Source organism: Tursiops truncatus, chromosome 2 (assembly GCF_011762595.2).
Source record: "Tursiops truncatus isolate mTurTru1 chromosome 2, mTurTru1.mat.Y, whole genome shotgun sequence".
NCBI classification, from domain to species: Eukaryota; Metazoa; Chordata; class Mammalia; order Artiodactyla; family Delphinidae; genus Tursiops; species Tursiops truncatus.
Genome location: NC_047035.1, coordinates 161597845 through 161615825, shown reverse-complemented (window position 1 = coordinate 161615825; position 17981 = coordinate 161597845). Strand labels below are relative to the sequence as shown.

General features: G+C 36.0%; 1 protein-coding gene across 2 annotated transcripts in view; it reads right to left on the bottom strand.

The window, feature by feature from the left end:
• The window catches only part of PLXDC2 (plexin domain containing 2), a 411878-nt gene that overhangs the window by 113967 nt on the left and 279930 nt on the right, over positions 1-17981 (bottom strand). For both annotated transcript variants that reach the window (XM_073801628.1, XM_033852419.2), the window contains exon 8: positions 4021-4120. In XM_073801628.1, coding sequence (XP_073657729.1) covers positions 4021-4120 — 100 coding nt within the window. The remainder of the gene's footprint in view (positions 1-4020; positions 4121-17981) is intronic.

Genomic DNA, 17981 nt, shown 5'->3' with positions numbered 1-17981 from the left:
ATTGGTACAACCCTTACAGAAAGCAATCTGTCAAAATACATAAAAATTCATTAACATTCCATGGTTACATATTCATTTTTTATGGATTAGATATGAGTAAAAATTCAAAAGCAAGGATGTTTAGCACTGCTGTTTTACTGACAATTAATATGAAAAGCATGACAAACCAGTGCTGAAAACAGATTACACAAATTATGAAACAAAGGAATTTGTTGCAGCTATTAACGACCACGTTTACACAGGTATTTAGCAGTGTAAGAAAAACGTGTTGTATATATTATAAGAAAAACAGGTGGCAAAAATATGTATAGGATAATGTCAATTTTCTTACCCTGTGTGTGTGTTTGTGTGTGTATACACTATAAACAAAAGATTGGATGCAGAGATATGAAAACATTGATTGTTTTCTCTCTGTAGTAGGTTTACAGGCAATTTAATTTCCTTCTTTGAGTTTTCTATTATTTTACCAATTCCTCTGAATTAATATGGACTATGCTTATAATAATTTTTCCACTCGTATTTCTGTAATGAATAAACAAGGTCGTTGTATGTAGACCTGTTTTTCACATCTGTACCTGTGGAGATTGAATTGGATGATCTCTATACTTTTTTTTTTCTGTTTCTAAAGTTCTACAAAATAGTTTATGAAAAACAGAAGGTGATGCAGAGATATACATACACATAGACAGACAGACACAACAATATGTTAAGAAACAAATGCTGTCATCGTCAGAAAGAATGAGTTTCAGAGAGTGTCAAGGTGTCCTTGAGTGGAAATCCCCTGTGGCCTCACTCTCATGGGCACTGGGCCTGGGTGTGGACACCTCAGTCAGCATCACTGTCTTTTTAAAGTAACAATGTAGATGCCGATGGATAAGCAATACAAGTAAATATAAATACAGTGTTACTTTGTGCCAGGTACCACATGCTATACACATATTGTATCTTAGGTACTAAGATGGTTATTTTGCATATAAAGAAAGTTATAGAAATTAAATAATATGTTCAAGGTCTCATGACCAGTATTCACATTACAATTTCCCTTATACATTCTGGACTTTTAACTAGTTTTTCTTTTTCTTATATAAGGGTTAATTTCACCATAGACATTTTTCATTTTTTTGAAGGAGCAAAGGAATCCCCTTGTAACTTCAGAACTATTTACTGATTTACTAACAATGCCTAAATTCCCTTTGATATTTTAAACTATCAGATCACCTAATCTTTTTTGAAAGGTAAAGGTTATTTTAATAAACTATGCCTGAAAGTTACATGGAAAACATTTGGAAGCCTTTAAAAACTGAAAAACAATTTTTTTGTTGTTGATGTTATGATGGCGGGGAGGAATCTTCGTAATAAACAAATGCAATTTGCCTTAAAGCTTTTTGAATGCTCTACCAAACCTTCACCAAATCTGATAAGAATGGTATACTATTGTGGTCCCACTGGGAAAAATTACTCTCAACGTTGTGGCTCACTTTCCCATGTTGTCATGGCTAGATGAAGCAAAGGATCTAGGTTCTATAACCCATGTAACCAAAATGATTTAAAGAACAGAAAATTGATCTTATGAGAACAAGGTCCCGTGTAATAATGCACCTTGGAATACAGAAGAAAGCAAGCCGCCCATTACTTAGGATAATGATCAGTTTTTCCCTAAATTCACTCAGGAGACGAAAAAGGGGTAACAGAGATGAAAGATTTAAATTCCCTATGAGGATGACTCCTAATAATGAAGGTTATTAAACAGGGGAACAGAATCTTGAAAAGGACTTAAATATTTATCTAAATTCTAATTGTACAAGTAAGTAACATACTGATCTCTAGGAATCATCTGATTTCTCAGGAAAAAATGATACTTGTATAACTTGTATTACGATATTCTTGGGTTAGCCTAATGTCTGAAGAAAACAAGTATGCTTTTTTTTTCCCCGCTGAGAATACAATGCAGCCATGCAACCATATCTTTCCTATTATACAGAACCTCCTGTAACAGATACTGTTACACCTGATAAATGTGGGAACAGATTTTTAAGGAGATTAAAATTTTTCTGTTCCCCCAAAGATTTTTAAGTAGAACACATCAATTCCAGTGTTCTTGCTGAAATACAGTCTCATCTAATGGCAGGGATGAGTAGATTAGAAACTCAGGACTTCCGTTCCTTCCTGGCAAATTTTCTCAAGGTGACAGTGAGGTCAACAGGAAATGTAAATGTCACTCCAGCACATAGCCTGCCTGAGAGAAGCTTCTCCCTGAACTCAAAGCTTGAGTACTTTCTTTAGATTAATGCTGACTCCCAAACTTTAGACATAATCTGTTCTCAAAATTCATATTAATTTTGCCAATTTATTCAATGAAATTTATATTTGAGAAGGACATTTTCCCCTCTAAACATAATGGTCACCCTGTTACAATATAACAAGGGGTGCAAAATTGCATTTTGGGACTCTGAAGTCTGAGTACAATTTTATCATGTCTCGGTTCTGACACAACACTTGAATATTACAATACATTTGTAAAAAAATTATTTTGTACGTTGGTGGGTCTTTTTCTCTAAACAATAATATATCAGCACTTCAATGTGGGCCAAGATGCCTTCTGAGGAAGCTGCAAATAAAATTCTTTCTGGGATGAAAGAAGCCACAAATAAACTAAAACTAGCGATTCTTTTACTTGTGCAGTAATTGACTCAGGTCATGCTTGACTAACTCCTCTGAAAGGAAGAATGTGAGAACATTCCTCCTCACACAGAAGTCAACTTGGCCTCTCCCAGGGTTCAGCTTCTTGACTAAGAGTTCTGTCAGGATGTCTTTATGTTGCCTACACATAAGGATATATCTCTGCTTTGTTCACAGTACAGGTTTGTTTCTGGAAAATCTGCCTTGATTTAACAGGTGGCTGGAATATTACCTCCCGCAAATTCTCAGCTAATAAGGAGAAACAGCCATGGAAGATTCACGGTCTTCACCAAGCAGAACTGCCACATATGAATGTCATTCTAAACCGTAATTGTAAGATAACCCCTATAATGTTTCCAGCCAATCCTCTGCTCTGAAACGTCTGATTTCCACATCATTTACTTTCTGTATTTGAGGTGACATAAACAGAATTAGTTCAAGTCAAGACCAAACAGCATATGCATGTGATAAATTAAGTCTACCACTATAATGAAATAAAGAATTTTGCTCAAGAACTTTGAGCAAAAGGGAAAGGAATGATCTAATCTTGAGATGTATCATAACCTCTTGCTTTACATAAGTACATCTGGGACACAAACAGTCACCTTTGGTACTAACATACCCAAGCAACCCTCAGGGCTGTTCTTGAACTAGAAGGAGGTTTTAAAAAACAGAAGCTTTCAAAAGAGGGCTATTTACATGATCAGAACTACTACAAACAGCAGCTACCATTTGGATTTCTAATACGATGAACAGATGCCCAAAGTAACATGTATGTTTTTCTTCTACAAATGTAAACTAGATTAGATATAGGCAAAAATGATTTAAACAAAGAGAATAAAATATATTGTGTGGTAGGTATGGCTCCATCAAGATTTTTTTTAACCTCAGTTTATACTTTTTGAAAATCTTCCTTTAGGCTCTCAAACAGTTTTATACAAACATGTTAAACATGAAACGGTACAAGGCTGATCTTTTGCTGATAAATTTATTTAAATGAAATAAACAATCATACACCTATCAATCAAATGATCTGTCACTCTTTTATGTTCCTCTTCCTATTAATAAAAGAAATATATCTGCACAACCAAGCTAACTATTCCAAAGAATCCAAATTCTCTTAGCTTGGCTATTTAACTTCACTTCACCTAAATTATTAGTTCAACACTAACAGAGAGATAGCAAATGCCAAAAAGACTTACAAGTCAAACAATATAATTAACAAGCAGCAATTAGCTAAGTGATTCGATTGTTCAAAGAGTCACATCTGCCCTAGATCAATCTCCTTTAAATTTACCCCACAGCAGGCTCAGACTCTGCCATTACCCTTCTTCTACATACTGGGAATTTGTTGGATCCTGTGGACAACGACAAATGCATCTGACAGCCCCACTTTCACTGGGTGATTGGTCGAACTTATCTGTGTGACCAAGACAGGAATCTGGAAAAGAAAAAGCAGATTGCTGTGAGTTAGATTTGAATTTCATTTGGGGTAGGTGTGGGGAATGCGACCATCTTTTTTAATGGATAAAATTTGATTATGGAGATGAAGGAAGAGAGAGAGCAGGAAACATTAGAGAAGAAAAACATACAATATCTAAAAATAACATGTTTAGTGCTATTCGATGGGTTAAAGTGACAAGAGAGTTCCTGGTTCTACAGACAGGGCTACTTGATGATGAAAGTAACAGATTCTCAGAGAATCTAACTGATGCTGAACACTGAAAATTTCTCACACATACAGGCACACCATGAATGCACGTAGTGTGGACTATCATTACAGAGACAGAGATTCTTTTTGTACCATTTGTTTTCCCCAAAGACTCTATTATATATTCATTTTCATAGTTTTAAAAAATCCTTGTTTACAAGTGGCCTTATAGATATAAAACCTAGAGAAAGATAATACGTGCATTCCTAAATATATATAAATATATATGTAACAATATCATCGTTGATTAATATATAGCGATATTTGGCAATTGCTTCTTAACGGATGAACTTCACTATTCTGGTTAAAACTCATATGGAAAACTTATGAATTATTATGGGTCAGTTCAAGGTCATAGTTCCTAAATTTAAACCTCAATAGAGCCCAAATCTGCATATTATAGACATTTATAATGTGTACAGTTTTAAAAAATTAGGACACACTGAGACTATATTAAACATGATACAACAGTTATAAATTAGACAAACTCTTGGAGCCGTTTTTTCTAGATTTAGAAAAGAATCATTGGAGATATGATTACTATCTTTACTACCAGTTTTATAGAAATGAAAATGGGGATGAAAACATCTTCAATACATAAAGGGACAAGAAACAATATGGAAGGATAAATGCACGAACAAGTCTTTTAAGTAGAATAAGCAGATTGTGGGCCATCTGTGGGTAATTCATTAAAGATCATATTAGATCAGACATGGTTGTATAAGCAATAATAAACAGCGTGGCAATAAAAAAGAAGGAAAATAGGGGACTTCACTGGTGTTGCAGTGGTTAAGAATCTGCCTGCCAGTGCAGGGGACACAGGTTTGATCCCTGGCCCAGGAAGATCCCACATGTTGCAGAGCAACTAAGCCCATGTGCCACAACTACTGAGCCTGCACTCTAGAGCCTGCAAGCCACAACTACTGAGCCCACGCGCCACAACTACTGAAGCCTGCGTGCCTACAGCCCATGCTCCGCAACAAGAGAAGCCACCGCAACGAGAAGCCCGCGCACCGCAACAAAGAGTAGTCCCCACTCTCCGCAACTAGAGAAAGCCTGGGTGCAGCAACAAAGACCCAATGCAGTCAAAAATAAATAAATAAAATAAGTAAATTTAAAAAAAAGAAGGAAAATAACTTGGAGAGAAGATGTAATAAGGACTGTACTTCTTATTTTTGCCCCTGACATCATGAAGTTGTAAAAAGTGTTATTTTGTTGAAACTAAGAGGAAATTTTAATGTTTCTGAAATTTGTGGAATTATCTCAAAATAGTAAATGGAAGATATTTTCCTTTTATGTACTAATCAGTCCTCTCTTGAACAATGTTGTAGTATGCCGGTTTTATATCAGTGTGTCCAGTTCTTAACCACCATTAAGAAGTATTCTGATATTTGGACAACAGAAACAAACAAAATCAAACCAAGATTTTTGTCCCTAAAAGTTCATTTACTACATGAAACTCTGATATAATTTATTTATGGTAATTGCTAAGCCATACTCAGTATCAATGTATGTAATCCCTTTTCTTAGGGTACATTATATTATTACCCAGTTTATACTCCACGTTGAAGAATGCTAATATAAGTGCAATTTATATTTAAGACAGACTTACAGTGAAAGAAGAAAAGGCAAAGGGATAGAAAGCCACAGAAAAAATTTCCAATTCAAGTTATTTTTGTATATCCTAATAAGACAAGCTCATAATTTTTAAACAGCATCATTAATAGATGCCTGCTTAGGAGTAAGTATGAAAGCTTTGCTACTGGATTTGTTACTTGCTTTCATTCTTACAACATCTATGACTGCAGTTTTCCTCTGCAAGGTATGAAATATTTTACCAGATAATTCTGTGGTAATTAATTGTACTTCTTCTTTCCCATACTCAAAGCAGAGCTTGAGTTTATATTGTTATCAACCGGAAAATTCTATAATATTGTTATGAATATTACATTATCATATGAGAGCTTGTTTTTCAGGTCACATGTCTTGGATCTGCAGACATCCTAGCTTCTCTTCTCTTCACATTATCTACCCCATCTCTTCTATCTCTCTTTATCTCTTCCCTTATCTAGCCATCTTTCATTTTTATTTTGTTTTCTCCATCTCTTTCCTTCTTTTCACTCCCTTCCTTTATATTTTATCTCTAAGTCAAACTCTCTCCTCCTGTGCATTTGATCTGTGGTACATTGACTGCACTAACGGCCTCAGTCCATGGCCTCTTTTTATCCATACTCTGCCGTCTCACTTGGTGGACCTCTGCCATTCTGCCTCTGCCTCAGTAATATGGCAAAAGAAGACAACAGCAAACTTGAAGCAGAAGAAAGGCTTGAAAAGGTGCTTGTACATTTCCACCTCCTTTCTGGGACTTCTGCCACTGCCATGAGAATATACCCTGCTGAAGATCTATGAGAGACACGTGGAGGAATGTTTTCTTTTTAGCAGAGGTCATCTTGAACAACTAGCCCCTAGCCAATCAACCAGCTAACAACTGACACATGAGTGAGCCCAGCTGAGATCAGCAGTCTTATACCTTGTGAGAAATAAGAAATAGAGTTGTTTAGGCCACTACATTTTGGGGTGATTTGTTACACAGCAATACTAACCAATGCATTCTCTACTAAAGCTCTAATAGCCAATACAAACTTCTCTGGGTGTCTCTATAGAAAATGAAGTAGCATTCTTCCTCCTAGGTTTCTGGGAATCAGATAAATATCTCTTTAGGTACAATTAAACTTGAAATATTGGAAAGGTCCATTAAAAAGATGCATTTTCTGCATCTTTTTTTTCACTCTTCTGTATCTTTTTATTTTCTAGTTTATTCTTTTCCCTGTGGATTCCAAAAATGAAGACCAAGGTGTATAATTTACCCAGATTTAGATTCATTTAACTTAAGGTAAATCCATGCAAAATCAAAATGGGTAACCTAACAATGTAGAGAGTTTTTTGTCCAGTGAAAATAATCCTATCGTAAATTGGCCAACCCTCTAGGAAGACAGTAGATGACCTGTAAGGACTCTTTCAAACCTCAAATTCAACGATTTAATTCTCCTGAATGATCTAGACTTTCCCAAGCTTCACCAAGTGCATTGTTAATAAAGATCCAAAAAAATTATAAGGGTGAATTCATTCATAATATTTATCATTTATAATATTTATTTATAATAATATTCATTTATATTATTCAATATATATATGTATTATTGAATATACTGAATATATATATATTGAATATATATATTATTGAATATATTGAATATATATTATTCAATATAAATATATTTGAATATATTATTCAAATAATATTTATTTATAATAATATTCATTTATAATATTTATATTAGTTGAACATTTTCTCTGTATTATTGTAGGCACTGGAATTACAGGAGAAAACAAAAAAGCCCCTGCTCTCATAGAGCTTACATTCTAGAGAGTAGAGACTGACATGAAGACAAGTGAACATAAAAAATACAGTATGCCAGGAGGTGGTAAGTGCCAAGGAGGAAATGGAAACATGGGGAAGATACAGCGAGGGATGGGGGCCTCTTTAAGAGAAGGAGGCACAGAAGATTTCTGTGATAATGTGACTTTTCTGTAGTAGGAGAACCTGCCATATGGAGATTTGGGGAACAGCTCTGTAGAGAGACCAGTACATGCAAAGGCCTTGTTTGAATTGCTTTTGCTGTCTTTTAGGAAATAAAAGGTTATCGCTGGAGCAGAGGGAGTAAATAAGAGTGCTGAAGGGGATGGGACGCAGTGACGACAGATCAGAGGGAGCATGTATTCCCTGCAAGCCACGGCAATGACTCTGGATTTTATTCCAAGTTGTATGGGGAAGGGTTAGACTGTCTTGAACAGAGGAAGGACATTCCCTTACATCTGAAAAAGATCACACTAACTGATGTGTAATCTGGACTGGAGGGGGAAAAGAGAGACAGAGAAACTAGTTAGAAGGGTATCACCATTTTGCAGATGAGAAATGGGTGGCTTGGAGTACACTAGATAAGTGATAAGTATAAGAGCTGGAGCGACAGGAAGATGATTCTGGATGAATATGCCATGGATTTAAGGAGAGTGAGAAAAAGAAGAGAGTCAACAGTGTCACCAAGACTTTTGGTCTTAACAGCAGGAAAAATGGAGTAGAGCTTTTCATCGGAGCCAGCATGCTGTTGCACACCTTCAGGGTTCATTTCCATTGCTGGCTATGAGGATGGTGTGTACTGAAGCATCCAGAGATGGAGGAGACTAGGGCAGGAAGCAGTGGAAAAGGACGATGGCAGTACCACTGGCCTCAAATGCTTTTCTTCCAAATTTTATAGAGTTCATGAATAAAAGCATAGAATTTCTAAAACTCTGGTATTTTATCCTGATTAAATATTAACATGAAAATGTACAAGAAGCTTTTGATTCCCTACATTTTCCTAGAAGCCACCCAAACCTTTGATAAAATGATTACATATCAGGTTTAGAAAACAAAACACTATGGCCAATTGAATTAAATGCTTAATTTGGTAAAAGATTAACGAGGCAAAGTCCAGGCTTTCTCTTAGATTTCTTTCAAGAACATGTCTGCCTCTCTCCACCTGATACTGTCCTATCTTTTTCACTTTGCCTTCTTGGACTGTTATCTTTTTACCTCAAAACCTCAAAGGCGTGGGGTTGTTCAGCGTAAGGATGGTTCATCCACTCACACTTACTGCAGCCAAGTAATTGGGCTGTGTGAGCTCTCTGTGAGCCAGACTGCAGGTTCCCACGACAGTTTAGAATGAGAGGCCGTTTGTTAGGCTGAATCAGGAGCACTGCTAAAACCACATTTAACATGAGCTATTTTTTGACTAACATCAACAAAGCAATTGTGTGTATGTATATAAATAAACTATCTAGAATTAGAGCCAAAAGTGTGCAAGAAAGGATCTGTCATAGTGTCACAGTCCCCTAGTCTATAGAGGACTCTGTATTGGATAAGTACCCAAGTCAGAGAAGCAGGGACGAAAGATGATGCCCAAAGTACAAAAACTCTGCTTATGGAAGCTATCCTTTATCCCATCTACAAATTTATACTCATCCTTAAAATGTCTCCTAAGTTAGTTCCTGGGGATGTCAGGAAGCCAATCTGAAATAATACAAACTCTGAACTACACAAGCTTTAAAAAAAAATGTAGTTCATTATTTTCAAATGCCTATAATACTTGCCTTTTTATAATTAAAGCAAAGCTAAATCTTCACTCGGCCTCTGTATGATTTGTAATGAATCATACATTTCTGAGAAGGAGTTTTACAATTAGATTCATTCCACAGGATAGATATAGAAAAGGAGCATTAACGCCAGTTAAAATATGCTTCCATTTCAGCTTACATAAGCATTTATAAACTCTTTTCTTTAAGGTGTTTTAATTTTCCTTCCATTTCACAAGACACAGATAAGTTTGTTATTTAAGTAAGTATAATTTTTTTCTATAAATGATACAGTAAGCAAATGAAGTATAGCGACAGAAAAGAGTTGGAATAACTAGACAAAATTAACGTAGGAAATGATATTAGGAGTTAGTAAAGGTAGGGCAGAGCATGCTGGCCTTTGGAGGAAGATTCAAATACAAAAGTTGTTCTCTTTTCCGTGCTGTGGTATCATTCTCCAGCACACAAGGGCCTGACACAATACCGAAAACATGAACGTCTGTCTCTAAAACAGTTAAGGGGATAACAGCATGCTGCTTGAGTCGCAGGGAATAATTTTATTTTTCTCTCTGTTCTGCCCCGCAAACCTTGCCAAAACATTCATTCGTTTCCATTATGGCCCGGCTATCTATCTAATAGGCAGCACAGCATCTCAGCAAGGGTTTGACTGCAGAGTATGTGCTCCCAAGTATGAATCATAAGCCTATCAGACGCAACTGGAGAGGAATTAGTCTAAACTCATTTTTGTTAACTCGCGAATCAGCAATGTGATGTCTAATAGATTAATATATATACAGTAAAAAAACCCCAAAGCTTAAAAGTTTAACCATTCTTACCTTCACTTAACCCTTAAGTTCCTACCTTATCTCCCTTAAACGTCTGATCAGGCTTCTCCTTACTCAGTAGGGCGTCCAATTTTAAAAAGTCATGCTCAAAGCAATGCATAAAGCCCTGAGTATTAGTTGTCTGAAAACTACATTTGAATAGAAGGGCTTTCAGTTAAATTTGACATTATAAAAACATCCATTTGCTTTCCTGAATATCGTTAACATGTCGCACGATTATTTGAATCCCTTTCTAGCTTTAGATTCTGAACTCTTTTCATATGCTAGGTATCGAGCAATGCACTTACTTGATGGCATGAAAGCAAAGGCGAGCCATACGTTAAAGATATGATCTAACATTCCTCTTACCCCCATCTCCACAATCGTACCCCATAGAAAATCTGGAAGGAGACAACAGCATGAAGTTGGTAAGTAAAAATAGCTCCCTCTTTTAATATAGGGACTGCCCAGTACTGAACTGACAAACTAGAGTGGGAGCATCATATAAAAGAATATAGTGAGGCAGGAGGCCCCTGAAGAAGCCTGTGCAACGTGGCTCAAGATAGTCAAAACCATAATGGCGACTTTATCTGGGACTATGGCTACAAAAGGGAACTTGCCTAAACACGGCTGGGAAAAGGAACGGGATTAGGAAACTGCACTCTGGCTTTGGGGAGACATGGGGAAAGTACGAGGCCTTTTGCCTTAGGGATAAATTAGCTCTTTGATCCTGGAATCCTCAGAGCAGGGACTGGATATGGTCTATACCGGCAGGAGCACCATGTAGAACAAACCTCTCCACGTCACCACAAAGCTTAAATGGAAGTGGGGCCTGGAAGGAGAAAACGTACCCAGGAAGATCAAATACCTTGTCCAAGGACAACATAACCCGCTAGGGGCAGGGCCAGCATTAGAACAAGATTTCTGTTTCTACAATTATTTCTTCTAGATTATTGACCTTGCTTCCTTGCTACTTTATTTATTTTCACTCAGAACATTATAAAGGGAGAACGGGTTCAATTTGTCATTTTCTTACACTACGGGAAATAAAAGAAAATTAAAATGTTGGGAGTTTTAATATGTGAGATAACAAAAAAGTGCAAATGCAAATGAATTAGATCCTAAATAAAGCCATGTAGATACAACTTTATACTTTATGTACTTAAAATACAGGGAAGTGCTAAGATATAAAATCATCTGTGTCTACATTTTTTTTGGAATTCTTTCTTTTTTTTAAATTTTATTGAAGTGTAGTTGATCCACAATGCCATGCTGATCCCGGCTGTACAGCAAAGTGATTCCGTTATACACACATATATTCTTTCTCACACTCCCCTCCATCCCAGCCTATCACAGGATACTGAATATAGCTCTCTGTGCCACACAGCAGGATCTTGTTGTTTATCCATTCTATACATAATAGTTTAGATCTGCTAATCCCAAACTCCCAATCTTTCCCTCCCCCACACACCCTCCCCCTTGGCAACCACAAGTCTGTTCTCTATGTCTGGGAGTCTGTTTCTGATTTGTTGATAAGTTCATTTGTGTCATATTTTAGATTCCACATGTAAGTGATATCATATGGTATTTGTCTTCCTCTGTCTGACTTACTTTACTTAGTATGATAATCTCTAGTTGCATCCACGTTGCTGCAAATGGCATTATTTCATTCTTTTTTATGGCTGAGTAGTCCATTGTATACATGTACCACATCTTCTTTATCCATTCATCTGCTGATGGACATTTAGGTTGCTTTCATGTCTTGGCTATTGTAAATAGTGCTGCAATAAACATAAGGGTGCATATATCTTTTTGAATTATAGTTTTGTTTGGATATATGTCCAGGAGTGGGATTGCTGGAGCAAATGGCAACTCTATTTTTAGTTTTGTTTTTTTTTTTCCTTTGCGGTACGCGGGCCTCTCACTGCTGCGGCCTCTCCCATTGAGGAGCACAGGCTCCGGACGCGCAGGCTCAATGGCCACGGCTCACGGGCCCAGCTGCTCTGCGGCACGCGAGATCCTCCCGGACCGGGGCACGAACCCACGTCCCCTGCATCGGCAGGCGGACCCCCAACCACTGCGCCACCAGGGAAGCCCCTATTTTTAGTTTTTTGAGGAACCTCCATATTGTTCTCCATAGTGGCTGCACCACATGAATTGTTTTTTTAATTCAACATTCCCCACACCTTCCTGGGTGGTGGTAATAGATGTTCCATGAAAAATGCATTCCCAGGTCAAAAAAGTTTGATCAGCTCTGGGTTAAATGAAGTTAATTTACCTTTGTGGCTGTTCTTCTCAGAGCCTTTCATTGCTAATAGGCATTGGGAAAAGCACATTCTGGGAAATGCTCAATTTAGAAAACACACAATTTGAGACATTTACTTAATTTATTAAAGAGCCATTTTGCTTTGCTTTCCTCTGCAGAGACATGTTCTCAGTTATGGGATTCTTTCCTGAGAGTTTATAATTAGCATTTCTTGTCATCTGGGTTTTCTCAATCTTATACATTTGTTAAATAAATTTTATTTAAATTTCATATATATATATATATATATATATAGTTTCTTGGATGCATATATATTATTTTAACACATGTTAAACATTCTCACATATACAGCAATAGCCATAAAGGCAAATCACTTCATATCTAAATGTCAATTGTTTCACTGTTCAGTTCTTTTTGGCTTTCTCTTACCCTCTTGAATTATTTTTTTCTATAAATTTTACAAGCTCAGCAAGTGTTCATCTTTTAATGCTTTCAGGATGATTACCATGAATGAAGGGTCATTACAGTTTAAACAAGAGAAATAGTCTTCAAATAAATTTTAAAAATGCATTGAGGGTGACAGTTAAACCTCCAACCAATTGGCAATGGTGATTTATTAACTATGCATTCTTCCACAGAAACAGTAAATGTTACACTAAGGAACATTAGGATTAAATACTTAAATGGTAGAAGTAATTAAAAAGTAATTTTACTTAATAAACAATAAAGTTCCTCTATACAGACCTCCTCTAAAATTTGCTGCTGAAGGAGACTGTAAGGTATTCAACCAAGAAAATGGATAAAGTGGGCTGACCCTCAGGTGAGATATGTATTCTCTATGAGTTCCCCTGTGGCCATGTAGAAGGATTACGTGACTTTTTAATTGTATTGTCTCAAACTGATGACCACTCTGTACCTCCCATGAACTGGTGAAAAAAATTAATCAAATTTCCAATAGACACAAAATGAATCACATCCTTCCTGAGTCTGTATCTAAAGTAACAATAAATTCAAAATATAATAGGAGAAGAGAGATGAAACAAGTCAGGGGAAATGCAACTTCTAATATATGATAGTATACTCGGATAGGCAGCATTAAGAAATATAAGAAAGTTGATTTCAAGTCTCTAATGTGTCTGGAATCATATCTTTCTTGTGAACAGGTAGTTTCCTTGTTACATTATCAAGACACCAAGAATTTCAGGTCTATACCGTAATAAAGCAAACAATCATCACTATTCAATGGTAACTTAAAATAATATAAAGAATCTGGTTTCTAGGATGACAGCTAGTTATTTCTATTAACAGAATAGGAAACGGGAATTTGATTTTTCCAAATTCCATTTATCTAAGAAAGGACATATGTTTTTACTATTATTTTTACTTATGCATAACTTCTTTCCCTTTTTTAAAAAAATTAATAAAATAAGTGCTGTGGAAAGGCAAACCATTCTTACCTGTGCTCTCAAGTGGCTGAGTTACACTACAATAATGACTAACCAGGAAAGACTGTCAGGGAGATCAAAGGGAATAAAGCAATACAGCCATTTCTTGAAAAGGAAGCTTGTAGGGAGGCACTAAGGTACAGTGGTTGGGCCTATGGGCTCTGGAGTCATATTCCCTTGGATGAATCTTTGTTTCATAATTTTGGGAAAGCTACTTAACCTCTCTGGGTGTTTTGGGTTCCTTCTCTGTAAATGATAAAAGTGACAACCTCTTAGTTTTTGTGAGAATAACATGAGACAAATTTTAAGCATGTCGGTCACTGCCTAGCATATATGAAGAGCTAAATAAATGTTAGATTTTACAAATTTGGAGGTTGCTTTTAAAAATGAATGGGGCTTCTGGTTATGGCAGACAAACTTGTATAAGGCCATCATTTCTACTACTGAGACCAAGCAGGAAAGAGAAAAAACATATGAAAAGCAGCTGTTGAAGGCATCAGGTGGCTGTCAAAGAACAAGGACCTGAAAAGCCAAGATTCCAAAGAAAGGAAATCACAGAGGTGAAACCAACACTGCTTTCCCTTCAAGGCATTTGACAATTAATGAGCCAGATTTAGAGACAGAAAATTTGAACAGAACTTCAGGCAGTCTCATGGAGTTGTGGAAAACACAGAGTTCAGGACCACTAAGGCAAAAGGTCCATAGTAATTACCCAGGGTTATGTGGAGATTCCTGAAGGACTACATTCTAAGAGTTAGGGCTAACCAGAAATATACCAGTTTTTATAAGGGCCAATGCTCAACTGTGAATGAGCTTAGTCCTGCTCAGTAGTAAGTAATCTGTTCCCTCCTAACAAAAAAGTAAACCCTTCCTTGAAGAAGAAAATATCATCCACAACCTCAAAGCATCTCTTTACTATTTTGTAAACAATGCCCAACATTTGATCAAAAATTACCTAACATGCAAGGAGACATGACCAGTGAATGAAAATCTACAGAAAAAGAAACAAAGTAAAAAAGAGATGATAGAAACAGACCCATAGGAAATCTAGATATTAGAGTTAGCTATAAACTTTAAAAGAACTGTTATTAATATATTTAAGAATATAGATGACAAGATGGTTAATTTCATTAGGTAATTAAATCTATGCAAAAGAAACAAATGAATACCCTGAAATTGAAAAATGCATTAAAGTGAATGGTTGATAATTTGAGAGGAAACTTTTGAAAAAAACAATATGTTTTTTGTGTTTTGACTTCCATCCTAAGTAAACTGTATCTTTGAAATTAACTAAAATAAACAGCTGTGTAGCAATAAGGGCCTATAACTTAGAACATAATTTCAAATCTTTGGTTGAATAATAAAGAGCTATAATCTTGGGAGAGGTAACTTAATTATTTAAAGGAATCTGTGTCCCCACTACTTCTCTCACCAGTATGGTTAGGAGAACACTGTGACTTTGTGAAGGATCATTAAATTCTTTGAACAAATCTGTATTTACTCTTATTTCAAACAGCAGTAGTAACTGCCCTATCTCAATCTCATTAAGATTGTTATAAGTACAAATGTATTTTCCAATTTATTGATCATTATTTATCACAGTCTGCACTGTGAAAAATTATGCTGCTGGAGACATGACTACATACAGAACATGACAGAATTGGAGGTCATCTGAGTGGTTAGTATGGGCAGTTGGCACATTAAGAGTTACTAAGAGAGGGGCTTCCCTGGTGGTGCAGTGGTTGAGAGTCTGCCTGCCGATGCAGGGGACACGGGTTCGTGCCCCGGTCTGGGAAGATCTCACATGCTGAGGAGCGGCTGGGCCCATGAGCCATGGCTACTGAGCCTGCGCGTCCGGAGCCTGTGCTCCGCAACGGGAGAGGCCACAACAGTGAGAGGCCCGCATACCGCAAAAAAAAAAAAAAAAAAAGAGTTACTAAGAGAAACATAATTAACTACTGGAATAAATCATTTGAGGGTAATAAAAGTGAAATTTGTGTCAAAAATTTATTCAATGAAATACTAATTTTCCTCCATGTTGAGTAAAATTATTAGTAGTTTCTGAATAAATCAGAATTTTTCTTCTCACTCATGTAAAATATAATAAAATAAAACAAAGCTGGCATTAATCAGTTAAAAGCAACTAATTAGAGTAAGAACTGCACTTACCTTCCAACCTATAACTTTGCTTCGGTATATTTAATCTGAATAGGAATACAAAATTATACTCCTTATATTCTTAGGGTCTTACAATTTCATTAGCTCTATAGCTTAATTAGGAATACTTCTCCTGACTTTATGGGACTGTAATTGTGTAATATATGGGAGTCATACAAAAAGATTACTAAACACCAAACATTAACAAATACTTATTGGAAAAACACAAATGAGAAATAGATTTGTGACTTGTTTTACATAATCTCCTTGGGAAAGAAAAAAATGTTGAGGTATTTTGGGGTCACCACATTAAGGTTTTTTGTTCTGGATTTGTCCTTAACTAGCTCTGTAAACTCAAGCAGGTCATTTAACCTTTCTGATTGTCTGCTTAGCTATAAAATAAATAAAGATAAATAAAGATAAAATAAAGATAAATTGTGTATGATCTAACTCCATAATTAAGCCACACACATTCATTAAACACCTTTTATGTGCCAGTGCCTTTGTACAAGGCTAAGAATATTAAGAATATAAGTTACTGTTGAAGAATTGAAAACTATAATGTATGTGAAAGCACATTGTCAAGGATAATACGTTATGTAATGATAATACATCAATTACATAATATTTATGTAATTGAAATTATAAATATTTTTCTAGAAAGGACAGGAGCACCTAGCTCTCACCTCAAATGCATGGGGATCCTTATTGTGGTAAATTTTACACATAGAAATTTGCCTCAGCAAAATAAAATACATGACAGTTATCAGGAAGCAAAGAGGTAGAATAGGAAATAAGTAACCGTTTTTTAACCAGGACAGAGAGGCAAATAATAAAGTAGTGATTTCTTTAGAACTCTAAATTCAGAAGGACTGATAGTCTGGAAATATTAAGAAAGTGTTAAAATTGCCTGTCAGCTTAATATTCTCATGACAAAACAGGAAAACCATAATGGAAAATTTCTCTTTGATTAAATAAAGAAAAGAAAAGGACATTTTAAAAATACCAACCTCACTACAAAGAGAGAATAGGAAAAATAAACTGTTACTCTGCAATGTGAGACACCCATTGAGAACAGTATAAATAAAGATGACAATTTTGATAATAAAGACTAGCGAGAGAGACCACAGTAAGAACACAAACCTCTGTTTTGACAAAGCCTGCAATTAGTGAGATTTTAGATTCTAGACTTACTGACTCTGCCTCTTTCCAGAAATTTTACCACTGTTGGTTAAAATGTTGAAAATAATATTCCATAACATCATTCCGCAGTCCCAGCAATACACTAGATTACAATGAAAACTAGAATGAGTCCCTTTGAGCAATACTGTCTCAGCTTCCAGGGAGTGTGATATAAGGATATGGTGGGCTATGATACCAAAACATAGCTCTGGATAAGGAAGCACCAAGCAGAACGGATCTTGCATTATATTCTGTGCATACTATTGCCCCAAGTAAATGAGCAATTCCACACGGAAGAATTCTTCAAAAGAGTGGAAACATTTAACATGGTTATGAGATTTCCAAAAGTTGGCCTATTGAGTTGAAATACAACCATCCCTCACTTTATAGAAAAGATAGATTTCAGAAGACACGACCAAAGCGAGTCCTTTTTAAATTGCCAGCATCTTTTTAATAGCCAGGGATTCATTTCCCAAGGGAAAAATAACCCTTCAATTGAAAATAAGATGTTGAGTCTGTATTATAAATACCCATTAATCCATGGG